The sequence below is a fragment of the Mastigoproctus giganteus genome, chromosome 10, assembly GCF_048544385.1.
Source record: "Mastigoproctus giganteus isolate SK-2022 chromosome 10, ASM4854438v1, whole genome shotgun sequence".
NCBI lineage: Eukaryota > Metazoa > Arthropoda > Arachnida > Uropygi > Thelyphonidae > Mastigoproctus > Mastigoproctus giganteus.
Genome location: NC_143584.1, coordinates 191,631,533 through 191,650,114, shown reverse-complemented (window position 1 = coordinate 191,650,114; position 18,582 = coordinate 191,631,533). Strand labels below are relative to the sequence as shown.

Here is an 18,582-nt window from a genome sequence, read left to right as displayed (position 1 = left end):
GGATCCATGTTTACCTAATCCATGTCACTCTGGAGGAACATGCCATCATGATGGCATCATGTTTAGGTGTTTATGTCCACCACAGTATCAAGGAGAAAAATGTGAAGAATTAAGGAGAGATTTGTGTGCTAGCTCTCCATGCAAAAATGGTGGTACTTGTGAAGAAGCTCCTAATGCTGCATCATTTTTTTGTCTCTGTCGACCTGGCTTTCGAGGTATTCTCTGTGAACAAACTACTGATAGCTGCCGTCCCAATAGATGTCTTAATGGGGGCACCTGTATTAGTGAAAATTTTGGTAAGTAAATTATTTATTTAAATTTATATCCAGATTTAGCTTAAATTCATTTGCATATTGAAGAATATGCTGTTCTTGTGCCAGTAAATATTTACATTCAGTAAACAGTGTATTACTAGTTACTTTACTGTTATATTGTGCCATAACACAATTTGTTTAACAATTCCCCTCATTATGGAATCCATGCAGTAGTTCAGCAGTTCCCAACTGGTGGTTTGCAAACCCCCAGGGGCTTGCGAAAGTGTTCCAAGGGATTTGCACTAAAAATTCTGTAATGGCATCTGCTTAGATTTACATAGGTATATTTTTGTAAACTACAAAATAGTATAATTTTGTAGTTTATGCGGTTCGGTTCAAAATGTATATTTAGTTGTGGTTTGGGTCACGTGCCCAAAGAGCAGATAATAGATGTTTTGTTGATCATTATTAGTGTTGTCATAATTGCTCACAAGCTATTGATATATACATTTTGTCCCAAAAAAGAAAAGTAGTAAATAACTTTTCCGAAGATCTTGGACCTTCTGATCATACAAATCAGTCAAGTAGCTTGTGGGCTGGTAAATGAGTTACAAAAAATTATAACTAATAATAAACAAAGATAGAATAAAGTAAAAGAAAATTAAATATAAAGTAAAGAATTGCCAATGAAAGAAACTACATCTGCCACAAATCCTTATAATTAGTTTATCGTATTTAACACAATATATTACAGTATATCGTGTTAAACATGCTTTCCATGCTAAATTTTTTTTCATTCTCAAAGACCATTGTTATGTATAATACTCAATAATACTTATGATACTTATAATATTTAATAATACTTATGATACTTATAATACTTAATAATACTTATGATACTTATAATATTTAATAATACTTATGATACTTAATAATACTTAATACTTCTTCTTCTTCTTTAATGCTGCCGAATGGCGTTTGCGACTTCGTTTTGATATTGTTCTCTGTCTAGCGCTGCGTGTAGAAATTGTGCTGTTGTCATATGAAGCCAGGTGTTGATGTTATCTAGCCATGCCATTTTCGGTCTGCCTGGGCGTTTCTTGCCTTCGATCTTTCCCTCCAGGATGAGTGGTAGTAGGTGATATTTTTGTTGGTTCCTAGCGATGTGACCTAGGTATTTGCATTTCCTGCTGATGATGGTTTTGAGCAGGTCCCGTTCCGTGTGCATGTCCTGCAGAACCTGTGCGTTGGTTATCTTGGCTGTCCACGGAATTTTCAGCATTCTTCGGTAGAGCCACATTTCGAAGGCCTGGAGCTTTTTTGTAGTGGCTGATGTTAGAGTCCAGGTTTCTACACCGTAGAGCAGTATTGGCCAGATGTAGCATTTAAATGTGCGTAATTTGAGCATGATGTTCAAGCTTCTGTCGGTGAGGAGGATTCTCCATTTGGTGAATGCCTGCCTGGCTTGTTCAATTCTGCTTTTGATTTCGGCCTTATGGTTCAGCTGGTCATCAATGAGTACTCCGAGATACTTGAAGCGGTGTATTTGCTCTAATTTTTCGTTGTTTAGTTTGATCGTGATTTTGCTTGCAGTCCTGCTGACCTTCATCACCTTTGTTTTCTTTTTGTTGATTCGTAGCCCCCATGCTTGGCTTTCTATGTCCACTTCGTTCAAGATGGTCTGTAAATCTTGTTCTGAATCCGCTATTAGTGCTGTGTCATCGGCATATCTTAAGTTATTGATATAGTGTCCGTTAACTTTTATGCCGATGTTCTTGTCAGCCAGTGTTTGGTCGAAGATCATTTCCGAATAGATGTTAAAAAGAATGGGAGATAATGGACAGCCTTGCCGGACGCCTTTTTTTATTGGAATTGGGTCTGTCAGATCGTTGTCATAGCGAAGCCGGGCTGTTTGATTCCAGTAGAGAGTTGTAATAAAGTTGATATCATTGTTTTCAAGCCCAAGTTTTCTCAGTCGGTCAATTAGGCGGTCGTGATCTACTGAATCGAAGGCTTTCTCGTAGTCAATAAAACATATATACACGTCTTTTTGATGTTCATAGCACCTTTGTAGCAATATTTGTAAACAGAAAATTGCTTCTCTGGTGCCTAGTCCCCTGCAGAATCCGAACTGTGTGTTTCCTAGTGCACTTTCGCACTTACATCTTATCCTTTGCTGAATCACCTTGAGGAAGACTTTTAGCACCTGGCTCATTAGACTGATCAGCCTGAAGTCTTCGCATTTCCGGCTGGTAGCCTTTTTTGGTAGGGCCACAAAGATGGACTGGAGCCATTCGGATGGAATGTCGTTGTTGTTGTAGATTTGATTGAACCATTTCGTTAGTTGTTGGATGTTGCTGTAGTCTAGTTGTTTCAGCAGTTCCACATGAATCTGATCAGGTCCACAGGCCTTGCCTGGCTTTGTTATTCGGATGGCATGTTCCACTTCAGATGTTAATATGTCGAGGTTGTCTTCCTGTGTTTGTTGTTGCGTTTCTGCCGGTTTTCTGTTGGTGCCGAACAGATTGTATATATAGCTCTTCCAGGTATCGAGTTTGGCTTGTTTGCTTAGTATAGGTTGATTGTTGTCCGTATATAAACTTGGGATAGGAGCCGGTTTGTAGATGTTTCCAGCTTCTTTAAGCTTCTTGTGCAGGTTATAGTTGTTATTTTTCTTGATTAGGTCTTCGATTTCTGCACACTGATCTTCCATCCATTTTTCCTTCGCCTTCCGGATTTCCTGTTTGATCTTTTGTTGTATTTCTTTGTATTTTTCCCGGTTGTTGTTGCTTTTGAATATTCTCCGTTCATCCATTAGGTCTAGTATGTGCTGGGTCATCCACCGTTGTTTCTTTTTCGACGCCTGATGTCCTAGCAGGGTTTCTGCTGTTTCATTGATGCACTGTTTGAGTGAACGCCCGAATGCTTGCACGTCTGTTGTTACTGCTTCGATCGATCGGATTGTAGTGTTGAGATGAAGCTGTACTTGTCGTCTGTTGGTGGTGTTCTTCAGTTTCTCCAGGTCGATTCTTTTTGTTGTGCTTGTGCGTTTGACTGCTCGTAATTTGAGACGTAGTGTTGCTATTACTGGGTTATGGTCTGATGATATGTCAGCTCCGGGGTAAGTTTTTGCCTTGAGGACACTTGACTTATATTGATGTTGATTAAGATGTAGTCAATTTGGTTCCTGACGATATTGTTGTCAGAGTCTTGTGGTGAGGTCCAGGTGTATAGTCGTCGAGGTGGTAGTTTGAACCAAGTTGGCAATGCTAAATTTTTCTTCTTGGCAGAACTGGACGAGTCTGTCGCCTCGTTCATTCCGTGTCCCCAAGCCATGTTCTCTGACTATGTTTTGTAGCTTTCCTTGACCGATTTTGGCATTAAAGTCACCGAGGATGACCGTCATGTCGTGCTTCTTCAGTGACTTTAAAGTGTTGCTTAGCTTGTCGTAGAACAATTCAATTTCTTGATCGTCTTTGTCCGCTGTTGGTGCGTAGACCTGGAGCACATTCAGGTTGATCTTGTTGCCTGCTAGCTGTAGTAGTGCGATTCGTTCCGATATTGGGGTGAAACCGGTGACTTTGTTGGCCAGTTGTTTGTGGACAACGAAAGCGACGCCGTACGTCTGCTTGGTGTTCTCTTCTCCTCCGGAACAGAAGACGTGGTGGTCGTTTGATATAAACTTCTTTGTTCCAGGCCATTTGGTTTCACTTAGCCCAAGTATGTTGATGTTAATGCGTTCCATTTCTTGTAAAGCATTGGCTAGTTTTCCTGGTTGTAGTAGGCTTCTAACGTTCCATGTAGCTAGTTTCAGAAAATTCTTCGACGCAAGCTCGGAGATTCTTAGCACCCCTGTCCCATTCAAGGGACGCCGAGACTCGGGGCCGTGGTTTATTTTACTTAATACTTAATAATACTTTATAATACTTAATAATAATTTTATGTTATTACATAATATTGCTTATAAAAGCCTAGTACTGGAAATATTGTATAATAAAAATTCAGAACTGTTATACAATTTCAGAGAATTCAGGCTTTGTGGTTTGAGATAAAAATATTATTTTGAAAGAGGTTCATAAATCAAAAAAAGTGAGAACTATTGCAGTAGTTGATTTAGACTATCAGATGCCCAAGTCAATATGTGAGTCCCAATAGGAAATTTGAGAAAGACATTAAAGAAACCTTATTTTGTGAATATCAGTTTTATTAAAAACATACTAATAACACTGAATAACAAATTTTGGGTCATATCTTGTTACAGGCATGAAAGTAAGTTTATTTTACAGATTTTGGGGTGCTAAACACGGAAATGGTGCTTAAAATGGCAGATTGGCTCTTGTTTTTGAAAAAAAAAAGTTTTTTATATTGATACAAGGTATTTTTTATTTATATAGCAGCACAGTGTAGCTACAAATATACCTGTATAAAACATGGGACCTTTTTGCCTTTCACTTGTATTCAGCTTTGGGAGCATCCCTTTTCACCATCCAACAATAATCACCTAACATGATGGCACTCCATTTGCTTTGGTATCTTTGTTCCATTGCTGCGATGTCTTGATGAAAGCTCTCACAATGTTTGTCGGGAAGAAATCCAGGTGTGAGTGCAAGAAATGCATCTTCAATGACATGTTGCACCCTAGTTTTTCATAAGAAGTAATGAGATCATCCACACTTTGATCTAATTCACTAATTCACTTAATAAAATTATAAAATTATTCTTTATTGCTTTGATTAGCTCTCTATTTGTTAAATATTTTGTAATTGTTGTTTTTGAGACCAAATCACTCACTAGGTAGTATGTTATTAATCTTTTTTAATGTCTTTTAACCATATCTGTCCTCTGTGACACACTTAAGTTAAGTGAGACTCTGGCTGAGAAGTACTAAGCATAATTATAATAGCTATACCTTTTGGTTACTTAGCAATTGCCAGTCTTATCTGGGCCAAAAGTGGTCCTTTCCTGTTTACCCTATACAAGTTTTTTTTTGTTTTTTTTTCGTGTATTTAATGAAATTCAGGCATAGGACACTTAAATCTTGGTTATCTCCAACTGTTATAAAATTTTCTTCTTTGAGAACATATAAATCTTTTAAATAGACATAGTTAGTATCTACAATGATTATTTTTGACATATTCTTCTATCAGCTTGATGATAAGATGAAATTCAATTTTTATAAAATTTATAAAATACATAATTTTTACACAATTATAAACTACTTCTTTTAGAAAAGGTTCTATACAGAAGTATCTTAATGAAATATTATCAAAATAACCCAATTTTTTTTATAAAATATTTTTATGTGGAAGTAAAATTAATTATCATATCCATTCCAATAGAAAAGAATAAAAGGTAATGAAGGCAAAGATAGAATTTCAAAGGAACATTAGCACATTAGAACATTTTATTTAAAAGATTGTTAACAGACAAAGAACAGGTTGAGATAGATACAAAAAATGCTTAAAGGTTATGTGAACAGTAATTTTTTTGAAATTTTAAAATTATAATAATATAATAAAGTATTTTTAAGTTGTATGATTTTAATTTAGTATTTCAATTTTATAGGATATCACTGTATTTGTGCTCCAAGTTTCTTTGGAAGACATTGTGAAAAATCCTCCTATGGTTTCCATCCATACTCCTATATGGCCTTTCCAGCTCTCCAGCCTTCTACAAATGATATTTCCATAGTTTTCGCAAGTAATAAAATAAATGCTTTGTTGGTATATAATTATGGACCTCATAGTGGTGGAAGGTCTGATTTTTTGGCTCTGGAAATTATTGGTGGGAAACCACAGTTTTCTTTTGGTGGTGCTCGTACTGCAGTAGCAAGCATAACTGTGAACTTGATTGTGTCTAATGGAAAGTGGCATAAAATCACTATCATCAGAAATGGAAGGGTAAGTGATTCTTTAAATTAACAATATTTTATTTCTTCTTATAAAGATATACCACAGTCATATGTAAGGAAACTGAGATAAGCAGTTTGTCATTTCTCAGTCCTCTACTTTAAAATTACAAGAATTATAGTATAGTCCATCTACAAAATATTCATTTAGTGTCCAGTAAAAAAGGATTATACTTCAGGGATTATTTAAAATAGTATATTTATAAAGATATACCACAGTCATGTGTAAGGAAACTGAGATAAGCAGTTTGTCATTTCACAGTCCTTTACTTTAAAATTACAAGAATTATGGTATAGTACACAAAATCCTCATTTAGTGTCCACTAAAAAAGGATTATACTGTAGGGATAATTTAAAATAGTATCTCAACATACAAAAAGTTCAGGGACTGAATTAATATTGAAAATGATAAAGCTTACTGGCTATTTGAATGGATCTCCCTCAAAGTAGTCTCTCTGACTGTATATTTAGCATTAGCATTAGTAGAGGCATCTGATGCAAGAAAGCAAGCTAATGCAGCATCAGCCAAAAAGAAAAAAAAAAAACCACTTCCACTTCACACCTCTGTTCGTTCAAAATACCTGTCCAGCTGAGCCTTAAACTTATTTAGGCTATCAACTTCCACGACAAGGGATGGAAGTCTGTTCCACCAACCAACCACCCGCTGGCTAAAGGCAAATTTCTGCACGTCTATCCTACATCTGTCTTTCCTCAATTTGAATTTATGCCCTCTCCGGTGATTATTCTGAGCGAGAGGAAGAATCCCATCAGCATTGAGCATGCTCAAACCATTCAAGGCTTTATACACCTCGCTGGTGCCTGGTCTCCAGACACTGTAATTTGCAAAACTTAAGCCTTTCTTTGTAAGAGCACCCCTTTGTTCCATTCACTAATCTTGTTGCCGTTCTCTGTACTCGTTCCAGCATCTCTACATCCTTCTTGAAATGAGGCCTCCAGACCTGTATAAAGTACTCTAGGTGTGGCCTGACCATTGCCTTATACAAGGGAATAATCACCTCCTTATCCCTGCTAGAAAAATTCCTATATATCATCGACAATACACCATGAGCTACTCTTGCAGCCCGTCTGCACTGCTCAGAAAACGTCATATCTGCCTGCACAACCACCCCAGGTCCCTTTCATTCTCTACCACTGTCAGTGTAGTACCACAGAGTTGATACGTTGCTCTGGGGTTGCTGTTTCCCATATGTAGTACTTTACATTTGTCAATGTTAAACTTCATTTGCCACCTCTCAGCCCATCTGCTTAACCTTTCCAGATCCTGTTGCAGCAGCGTAGTGTCAGTAGTGGCCTTGACAACCCTGCCAACCTTCGTATCATCTGCAAACTTGGACATTAAGCCTGATATACCATCATCAATATCATTTATAAATACAGAAAACAATAATGGACCCACACCGAACCCTGAGGGACTCCACTAATAACGTTAGTCCATAATGAGCAGTGTCCATTGATTACCACTCTCTGTCTTCTCCCACTCAACCACCCCTTTATCCATAGCAGCAATTTGCCTCCAATGCCACACTGCTCCAATTTGTGCAGCAATTTTCCATGTGCAACAATATCAAAAACCTTTCTAAGATCCAAGTATATAATATCAAAGTTATTCCCTGCATCCAGTTCTTTTGTGACTGCATCATAGTATCCAATCAAATTGGTCAGGCAAGATTTCCCCTTAACAAAACCATGCTGTGTCCGAGCTATAACTGAAGTCTTGTCTAGGTGATCCTGCAGTGCTTCTTTAACCAGTGCCTCCATTAATTTTCCTGGAACAGAAGTTAAACTAACAGGTCTGTAATTACCTTTGTCTCCCTTTGATCCTCCTTTGTGGATTGGGGTCAGGGTCACATTTGCACACCTCCAGTCCATGGGTATCTCCCCTTAGTCCAAAGAAGCTCTCATAATTATGGCTAAGGGTTTGCTTACTTCGTTTGCTGCCTCCTTTAGTATAACTGGATAGATTCCATCCACCCCAGGTGCCTTTCTTATGTTTATCTTCAACGTTTTCTCCTCCACTTTACTTTCAGTTATTACAAGATTATCTAGCTTAATGCCAGAGTTTAATACCCCTCTGGCATTCCTCTCCCTGAATAACTCCTCATGTGTGAATGTAGATGCAAAATATTCATTTAGTTTGTTAGCTACCTGAGCAAGATCATCAACCGTTGAACCATCGATATCAATTGGACCAATCTGATTCATCCCCTTCCTTCTAGAGTTTATATAAGTAAAGAACTCTTTGCTGTTTTTCTTTGCATCCTTTGTCAAAGATTTCTCATAATCTGCCTTTGCCTGCCTAACCTCCTTTGTGACTTGGTTACAGACCAGCTTATATCTATTATAGACTTCTGTGTCACCTGTTAATTTATATATATCCTATGCATTTTTCTTCTCTGCCACATGTCTAATTAGTTCATCTGATCTCCATTTAGGCCTAAATCTTGAACAATATTTCTTAGTTGGTATGAAATCCTAGTAGCTTCCAAATGCAGGATCATCAACCGTTCAACCATCAATATCAATTGGACCAATCTGATTCATCCCCTTCCTTCTAGAGTTTATATAAGTAAAGAACTCTTTGCTGTTTTTCTTTGCATCCTTTGCCAAAGATTTCTCATAATCTGCCTTTGCCTGCCTAACCTCCTTTGTGACTTGGTTACAGACCAGCTTATATCTATCATAGACTTCTGTGTCACCTGTTAATTTATATGTATCTTTTGCATTTTTCTTCTTTGCCACATGTCTAATTAGTTCATTTGACCTCCATTTAGGCCTAAATCTTGAACAATATTTCTTAGTTGGTATAAAATCCTAGTAGCTTCCAAGATTAATTCTTTGAATGCTTCCCATTTTGAATTTGCTGTTGGTAACATCATCAGTTGGTCCCACCATATAGAATTTAAATACTGTCTCAGATCACTGTAATCACCTTTATGAAAGCAAAAACCCTTCCCTTTACCCTTGACGGTAGTTGCTTCTTTGATAAATCCCACTTCAGCACACTGTGATCACTGCCACCTAGTGATTCCTTTATCTGCAGATTCTTAATGCATGAAAAATTACTATTGATAATCAGATCAAGAGTATTATCTCCCTCTTGTTGCCTCCCAAACATGTTGTTGTAGAAAACAATCATCCAATAAATCTACAAAAGCTTTGCTAGTGTGTGAGTGACCAACCCACAAATTCCAGTCAATCTCTGGGAAATTAAAATCCCCATTATAAGACACTCTGATTTACTGGCCCACTCTATTTCTCTGCAGAATTGCTCATTATACTCATCAGAGTCATTAGGCCTATAACACTCCTACTCTCAATTTTGATCTCCCCATACTTTTGTCGCCCCAAACACTCAACATTGCATTGTCCACCAACATCAATTGGATGCACTTCCTTAGATTTTATGTGTTTCTTAACTAACAGCATAACCCCTCCTCCCTTCCTGTCCTGTCTATCATTTCTGTACACATTGTACTCCCCAAATTCCAATTCTGCACTGCTTATGTCTGTGTGACACCACATCTCTGATATCCCAACAATATCTACCTTTGATGTCTTGACTAGCACTTGAAGCTTATCAAATTTATTAACTATACTCCTAGCATTGGTGTACATGCAAGTATACATGCACCTGTTTCTACTCTTAGTTACCCTAACACAGCCCATGTATTTACTTGTTCCACTATGACTGGAAGAAATGAAAGTAAACAGAAACCAAATTGTATGTCTTAATGGAAAGGGATGATATTGTTCTATGAAGAACAAAATATTTATGAGCAATAGTGCATTACCAAGATTCTGGGAAGAACCTAGTTTTTTTTAGATGAAAAGTTAAATTACTCTTCTGGGTGGACAGTAATTTAACTTTTTGGTAGTGTTAGAAGATCAGTGGATTATCTAGAGTCATAAATTGTGGTAAAGCTGGTAAAAGAATTGCTATAAAAAAGAGCAGGAAATATAAACAGCTTTATTTCAAACTCTACACTCATATATAAAGCTGAAAACACAACTGGTGACTATCATGGCCAAATGAATCAACATAATTTTGAAACTTGGCTAAAGCATCAACTACTGCCAAATATTCTGACAGGGTCTGTTACAGTTTTCAATAATACACTGCATGATAGTGTTGAACAAGGCAAGCCTCTGAGCACTTTGTTGTGGAAGCAAGATATTTTAGAGTGGTTGGTGAGATGCAATGTATCATTTTAGCTTAGTATGCATAAATGTGAATTATTAGAAATTATTAGCCATTTAAACATTGCAAAAAGACAGACAGTGGATAGAATACTCCATGAGCACAGACATATTGCAATTTAAACCCTATTGAATTAATATATTAATATAGACTCAAATGAAAAATTTTATTCAAATTAAAAAAAAATATTCAAGGAGATATTAATGATACATCTGATGGAATACACAAAACAAGAAATAGTTGCCATAGCTCAAGAAAGATGGAAAAGTTGTCGCGACCATGTTACAGAAGTATTAGGAAACTGATTGCAGTATTGAAGAATTTACCAAGTCTTTAGTGGTTAGTACAAATGAAAGTAATGGGGGAAACTGAAATGGAAACAGATCAAGAGAATGATTTATGTAAGGTTTTAATTACATTATTAATATTTATTAAATATTAATTATTTCTAAATATTATTTATTTATTATTCAACATTTATTTATGATTTATTATGATGGTATTTCAGTAATCCAGTATTACAATATAGCTATAAAAAGAAATAACTAAAACGTGTTATTTATTTGACCAGCTCCATGCTCTCTTTGCTTCCTCACCCCTGTTTCAGAGAATAGGGAGTACCAGTTGAATTTTACCTTACATGCAATGGCTGAAGAATATCAAAGTCTTAAAGTTAGGAAAATTAGTATTCCTTTTTTCTATGTTAGAAAGGAAATATGCTCTATGTTAGAGCATATTTCCTTAAGAAATATGTGCAAAACACATTTTCAAGCACTTCTTCCTGTCTTATTGCGGCCTCTCACTTACAAATTAACTCAGACAGAACAAATGCTTTAAAACTAGATATTATATCTGAATTTAATATTCCTTGTATTATTATATTAGAATATTAATATTATTATACATCATTATATCTATATTTATATTTATTATAATTATTCCATTAGAATATTATTTTTATATATTCTAATGGAATGATTATAATAAATATAAATATAGATATAATGAAAACAAACTGTGCATGTTAGAGAGCTATCCAAGTATAAGTGTTCAGTACTGTACCTTTCATAACATCGTGACTGGAGTGCAGGTTTGGTGACATTTACATTAGGAAGGTTGCTACCCATACCATAACCAATAAGTTCAAGGTTCACGAAATCCAGAAGCCTACTCTGTTCATTCTAGCAACCCAAAGGTCGTGGGTTCGAATCCCGCCTCGGGCTTGGATCAAAGTACTGCAAAAACCTTGGGAGGTGCATTATGGCCACAGAAGCCGATGCGCGAACAACTACAAAAAAAAAAAAAAAAAACTCTGTTCAAGACTATGCACTAAATACAGTTAGTCCCCAACTTACTTAAGCCTGAGTTACATAAATTCAGACTTACGTAAATTTTTTTCATGAAATCGTAAAGATACTTTCGGTATAATTTTTAAGAGTGAAATTGAATGAAGAAACAATAAGTATAAGTTTTTATTTTCGTTCCCACACAAACTATGTTGGATAATAACCTGTGGCATAACTAAAATCTAGGTAAATAAATTTAATTTTCTGCTTTAAAAATTCATTCAACAATGTGTTTGAGACAGGTGAACTAAGTTGAAGCACTTCAGAAAAAACCCCCACAACGTTTAAGCCATGTGGACTGTGTCCCATCAGCTATTTCTTCGAAGAATTACGCTCTAGCCTTTTAACATCCTTGATGGAATATGCAACTTTTCTGTTTCTGTTCGAACTGAAAAATGTTAGCTCCTGAAAATATGAGTCAGCCTAAAGTATTACCTGTTATCTTGTGAATACAGTGAATGACAACAGTTTGTCTCTGACCAATACAACTGCAGTAAATGGGAAATATAGCTCTCACGCATTTGACATTTTTTAAGCTTCGTAAATTTGTATGTATTGCTGTGCAGGTTGCTACGTTCAGCTTGGTGCCGGGTTTTTGCGTTCACCTGGTATTACTTGCAGACGAAATCGCGCATGAGCCAACACAAAAATTGCATTGTTCCTTAATATATCAGTCGTGTTGGAGCAAATTCATGTTGCAAAAATGTGCATTATAGCAGAACTGACTGTAATTGATTGTTGGTACAGACTACCATCTGAGAGAATTTGAAAAATTATTAGAGGCAATGGACAGATAAGGTGGGTGGGGTATTTTTTTTTTTTTTTTTTTTTTTTTTTTTTGGGCTGATGGTATATAAGCTTGCTTCCTTACATTATTTGCAATTACTGATACGAATACTAAAATTTCCCATCCTGTAGTAACACTAATATGTATGGCCTGAAGTGCTCATGGCTCTTTAACAAGATTTGGAGAAATGTTAACATGGCATTTTTAAATTTAACTTGCCTATTAACAATATCCTGAAGTATGGTCTTTATTTCATCAGACATGTTAATTATAATTCTGAATAAAATTCATACATATAAAATGGATAGTGACATTTTATCTTTGTTTATGGATAAAATGTTCTATCTCTGTTTTCTGAAGTTAGAAATAGGGGTTCATTTTATTTTTATTCTGAATGCTTTCCATGTAGGTGGCTTCCTTATCAGTGGTAGACTGTAATGAGAATGGAGAATTATGTGAAGAGTGCCTGCTTGGGAACACTACCTGCTCTATGTCAGCAACAGGTCATACTGGGTAAGCATGTTAACAAATATATTTGAATACTGTAAGTGAATATAATATTTCAGAATGATATATTGAATATACAAAAAAATGAGATTGATCTTAATTTATGTTTACTGACTGTGATTATTGGTATCTGAATTTCAAATACCAATAATCAAATATAGAAGGTACTTTTGGACAAATTGTTTTGGAGTTTTTCATAAACCTGTAAACTTCAAATCTGCATTCAGCTTGTCTGTAAGTGGCTTATGGACATCTATTATGTATACAGTGAAATATGAATCTGTGGCCTTTCATTTGAACAGCATGTTGTATTTACATAGCAGCTGATTAAAAATACATTAGCAATGTATTTTTATAAATTTAAAAAGTCAGTTATGTTTTTTGTGACAGTTAGATGTAATGGTGTTGTACATCATTAATGGTTATCCTGTGGTATTTTCACTAAATTTATCTCGTGTTTCTGGAAATATTTTAAAATCAGGATGCTAACTAATGGTTAGAAAGTTGACTGAATAAATGCAGTAGCTTTGTTTTGTAATTACAGAGTTTTAATCATATCATTAGCTTTTGGATCTTTGATATAAATTCAAGATAAGTCATGCAAGAGTAGGCATGTTAATCTCGCACTGCTCATTACTGAGACATTGTCCAGTGGTACATGTACAGTTTCTGGATGAAAACTTACTGGATGGGTCCCAGAATAAAGAGCCCCAGTAGCGATGCATAAAAGGAAATTTGCATTTTTAGAAATAAGAACATGTCTACCACAATATATATAAGAAACTTAATTCATTTTGTGAGAATTTCCAAAACATTCACATTTCAGAATCTCTCCCAGATTCTTGATCATATGTACAACATATAATTGAGGAATAACAGAGAGCGAGCAGGAGTGCCACAGATGAGGTGTTATGCAGATCAAGGGCGTGATATTACCAAATCTGAGGACTGTGGTATTGAACTGTGACCCCTAGGGGTGTGAAAAAAAGAGGGGGGATGCACTGGATGCAAAGCACCCAAGTACTGAGCATTTTTCAGAGCAGTAGGTGGTCATTTGTAGGATCTCTATAAATATTCTAAATGTTAAAAATTTCTTATTTACTGGAAGGAAGAAGGTTTTTTTTTTTCATATTCTGTAATGGAAAATATACTTTCAGAATTAGTGGAAGGAATAGTTGTGCTGATTACATCAAGGTGTTCAACATTTCTATTACTTAATAGGTGATTATGATTAGGTTGCACAAAGATATAAGTACAGTAATATAATAACAATTAGGAAAAAGCTACTTCTCTGCATTCTACAAAAGGTTATTCAAATGAAAGCCTCAAAACAAACATTAAATGCATATTATGCAAAAGTTTGTGATAATCTTGCATCAGATAATTGATCAAAATCGTTTGGTAACACTGAGTGCTTGCATGGCACTATTTATAGGACCTTTGCTAGTAGGAAGAAGGATGTCATTATCCCTTTATAGATGGTTAGACCCGCATTTGGAATATTGTATTCAGGTCTGGAGACCACACCTAAAAAAAGACACAGCACTTCTGGAGAGAGTTCAAATAAGGGTGACCAGATTAGTGATGAGGGGAAAATGCATATATAAAGAATGGTTTAGAAGTGTAAGCTGTCAGGTTTAACAACTAGACATCTGAGGGAAAAATCTGATTCAGATATATAAAGCAGTGAAGGGGTTGAGTAAAATGAATGAGGAAGGCCTATCCTCATTTGTAGGTTTGACAAAAATCAGAGGGGCACAAATATAACTCAGGGAATAAGAGAAGACTAGATCTCATGGCCTTCACCTATGGGCAGCAGGTTGTCAAACACTGGAATAAGTTGCCTCTCAATGTGGCAGTGTCTGGCTAAATTCAGAGTAGAATTGGCTTATTACCTTGTGAGAATGGGAATAGTATAAATATTCTGTTTATTTTATTTTATATTTTTATTTTTTAAATTTAATTTAAATTTTTTTGGCTGATGCAGAAGAAGTTTACTTTCTCACATCATTTGGCCTTTCTAATACTAATTGTAAATAGTAAATACTAATACTAAATGTTAATATACTGTCATTATTTGAAAACAGTCAATTTTCAAAATGGCAGTACCCTTGCAGTCATGTACCAAAGTAGAGATGTGGTGTGTAATCTGATTTTTGAAAGTGTAGAAGTAATAAAACCTGCTGGGAATTTATCACAAAATGTTAGCTAAGTATGGTGAAGCATGCATGAGTCAACAGCAGGTCTACAAGTGGGTGAATGAGTTTAAGAATGGAATTGAGGGCAGGGCTGAATTTTGGTGTTCGTGGGCCCTAGGCACTTTTATTCTGAAATGTGCTAAAAAAAAAGGGGGGTAAAACGTTTCTTCTATTTTAACACTTTGACTGCTAATCACATCAATTAATGTGACTCAAGTTTCAACTATAATAAATGATAAACCACTTCAATTGACAGAGCGACCAACACTTCAATTTTTCTAGTTTCGAGAACAGTAGTTAGATAACGTATGCGTATTGAATTGAAGCTCCTAGAGTTGATTGTGGATATGTTTTCTCAGCTCGTTTTTCATTAGTCACAGTGAAAAGAATGAACTGGGTTTTTTTTTTTTTGTTTTTTTTTTTTAATTTTTGTGTGAGGAGGGGCTTCTTAGGATGAAGCTAAAAGTCCATTTTTGAAGAGGCATCTTCTAACTGTTACTGCACTTGCTACCACTCCTGTATGTTCTTCCCATTCTCTTTTCAGCTCATATGAAGAAGCTTTATGGTTTTTAAGGCATAAGCACTACAAAATGTGGTCCTGTTTTGGCATAGAGACTTGTTTGCATCTAGTTCCTTTTTTCCTATCAGCAGAACCAGTATTCTTGACTTTGGAAAGAAATCTACTCACTATTGACTGATTACAAGACTCTCTATAAGCAATATGACTGGAAGAACATCCTTCCTCACGTAAAGCAGCAATAGCACTCTTTCTTCGTGGCGTTAACTGCACGTAACTCGCCATCCTGACACAGACAAGGAATGACTGCAACTCTTGCAGAGCATGCTTATATTGGCCGACCGGGCTAGCCAGGTGGGTAAAGTGCCTGCCTGGCAACACAAAGGTCGCGGGTTCGATTCCCGCCTCGGGCTTGGATCAAAGTACTGCAAAAACCTTGGGAGGTGTATTATGGCCACAGAAGCCTATGCGCCAACAACTACAAAAAAAAAAAAGAAAAAAAAAAGCATGCTTATACTGGGTGTCTCAAAAATACACGGCATAACTTCAGGAATAAGTTTCTCATATGTAGACAATAAAAATATTTTATATCAACATAGTTCCGGAAATGCTTGGTTCCCGAGTTATTAACTGGAATGTCTTATCTCCCGCAAGTGATTTCTTTCATCACAAGGTACTGACAGAATCTGGTGGTTTCCCATTCTGACCATGTACTCAATTCAGGAGCAAGCGGATATGCACTTTATGTACAGTTTGGTGGACGGCAATGCTCTGGAGGCTCATCGTTTGTACCATGAAAGGTTCCCAGAACGAAGATGTCCAGACAGGAAAATGTTTGAAGGTATCCATCGCCGCCTTTGTGAACAAGGGACCTTTACACCTCATGCTCCTGGTCGGTGGATAGGTAGAGGTGGACCAACTGCCTGGCCTCCATGCTCGCCTGATTTAAACCCACTATATTTCTTCTTGTGGGGCCATTTAAAGTCATTGGTGTATTCGACTCTGGTAGCTGATGTGGAAACTCTTCGCAATCGAATTGTGGCAGGTTGTAAGACAATATGAAACATGCCAGGAATTTGGCATTGTCTTCGCGAGTCCATGAGACGTCGATGTGAGGCCTGTATTCAGGCAGAAGGTGGACATTTTGAATAATTACTATAAGGTGATGTGAACAGTTAAGTGTCATAGACAGACCTTCAAAACTCGGAAACCAAGCATTTCCGGAACTATGTTGATATAAAATATTTTTATTGTCTACATACGAGGAACTCATTCCTGAAGTTATGCCGTGTATTTTTTAGACACCCTGTATAGCTGAAAGTAGCAGCTGATGCAATATTTCGTCATCACCTATGCATGTCAATCTTATCTGATGCAATCTGTAAAAAATATTGCCATATACTTACATTATTCGGATGACAATTACAATTTAAGGGGTAATGCACTTTCTTTGAACACCAGTATATATATATATATATATAAGATATAAATAAAACTAATAGGGTGTAGTGATAAAATATCTTAATAGTACTGAATATCTAAAAAAGAACAAAAAAATGGATCTGGGACACTACTAGTTATAGCAGAAATGCCCAGCAACCATAATGAAATATAGACAAATGTATTTGATCAGTGTATTGAGTAGGGTTGCTGACCTGTCAAGTGTAATTACAATGGAATTAATTAAGAACACCTGCAAAGTAAAAGCAGATTACCTGAAAATAAATAATAAAATTAAGGTTAACTTAAAAATAACAAGAAAGTAATAAAATAATATTTAATCCCGTAGGTCCTAAGATTTTAACTACGCCTTCATGGGGTCGGCTACCGATTGCAAAACCCGGTAAAGATCATTCTGCCCCTCAAAATTACAGACCGATATCCCTTACCAGCTGTCTCAGCAAAACTCTCGAGAAAATGATACATCGCCGTCTCACTTGGTTCCTCGAGTCTCAAAACTTGATAAATAACAACCAATTCGGTTTCCGGAAAAACCGATCCTCATTAGATCTCATGATCAAAGCCGAGTCAAATATCAGAAATGCTTTCATCAAAAAGGAACATCTCGTCATGGTCTGTCTTGACGTTGAAAAAGCCTTTGACACTACGTGGCGTTTTGGCATCTTAAAGGATCTACATTCTCTTGGCCTGAGAGGTAATTTACCATATTTTATCCAAAATTTCCTTCAACGGAGATCCTTTCAAGTTCGTTATCGGGGAACCCTCTCTAAAATCTTTATCCAAGAAGAAGGAATTCCACAAGGGTCTGTTCTCAGCGCTACCTTGTTTGCAATGAGAATGAATCATATAATGGAAGTCATTCCGAAAACTGTGGATTCATACCTTTTCGCAGATGATCTCTCAATTTCTTGTCATTTCCCAAAACATGCATTACATTGAACGCCAACTTCAAATATCAATGAATCGCATCCTGACATGGATGACACAAAATGGTTATAGACTATCCAGCCAGAAATCTACTGCCATTCACTTCTGCTCCAGATGCAATATGCATCCAGAACCCGAGCTGCACTTGAATAACCATCCTCTTCCCATAACTAATTGTATTCGTCTGCTAGGATTGTTCTTTGACAATAAGTTAAATTTCCAAAAGCACATAGAACATCTCCGGACTACTTGTCAAAAAAAACTGAACATACTCAGAGTCTTATCAGCCACAACATGGGGAGCAGATCGCCAAAGCCTGCTACATTTATATAGAACCATAATCAGATCATAACTGGACTACGGCGCACCTGTCTTCGACTCTGCTAGGGAGAGTGCTTTATCTCGCCTCAATCCTATTCAACATTCAGCTCTCAGAACAGCACTGGGTGCATTCAGAA

General features: G+C 36.4%; 1 protein-coding gene across 1 annotated transcript in view; it reads left to right on the top strand.

Annotated features, from left to right (window-relative positions):
* Positions 1–6,048: 6,048 nt before the first annotated feature.
* LOC150079673 (cadherin-related tumor suppressor-like) overlaps positions 6,049–18,582 on the top strand; it is a 32,214-nt gene continuing 19,680 nt past the window's right edge. Inside the window, exons 1-2 of the mRNA XM_090383162.1 lie at positions 6,049–6,154; positions 12,924–13,027. Of these exons, the coding sequence (XP_090239288.1) occupies positions 13,005–13,027 (23 nt within the window). The 5' untranslated portion in view covers positions 6,049–6,154; positions 12,924–13,004. The remainder of the gene's footprint in view (positions 6,155–12,923; positions 13,028–18,582) is intronic.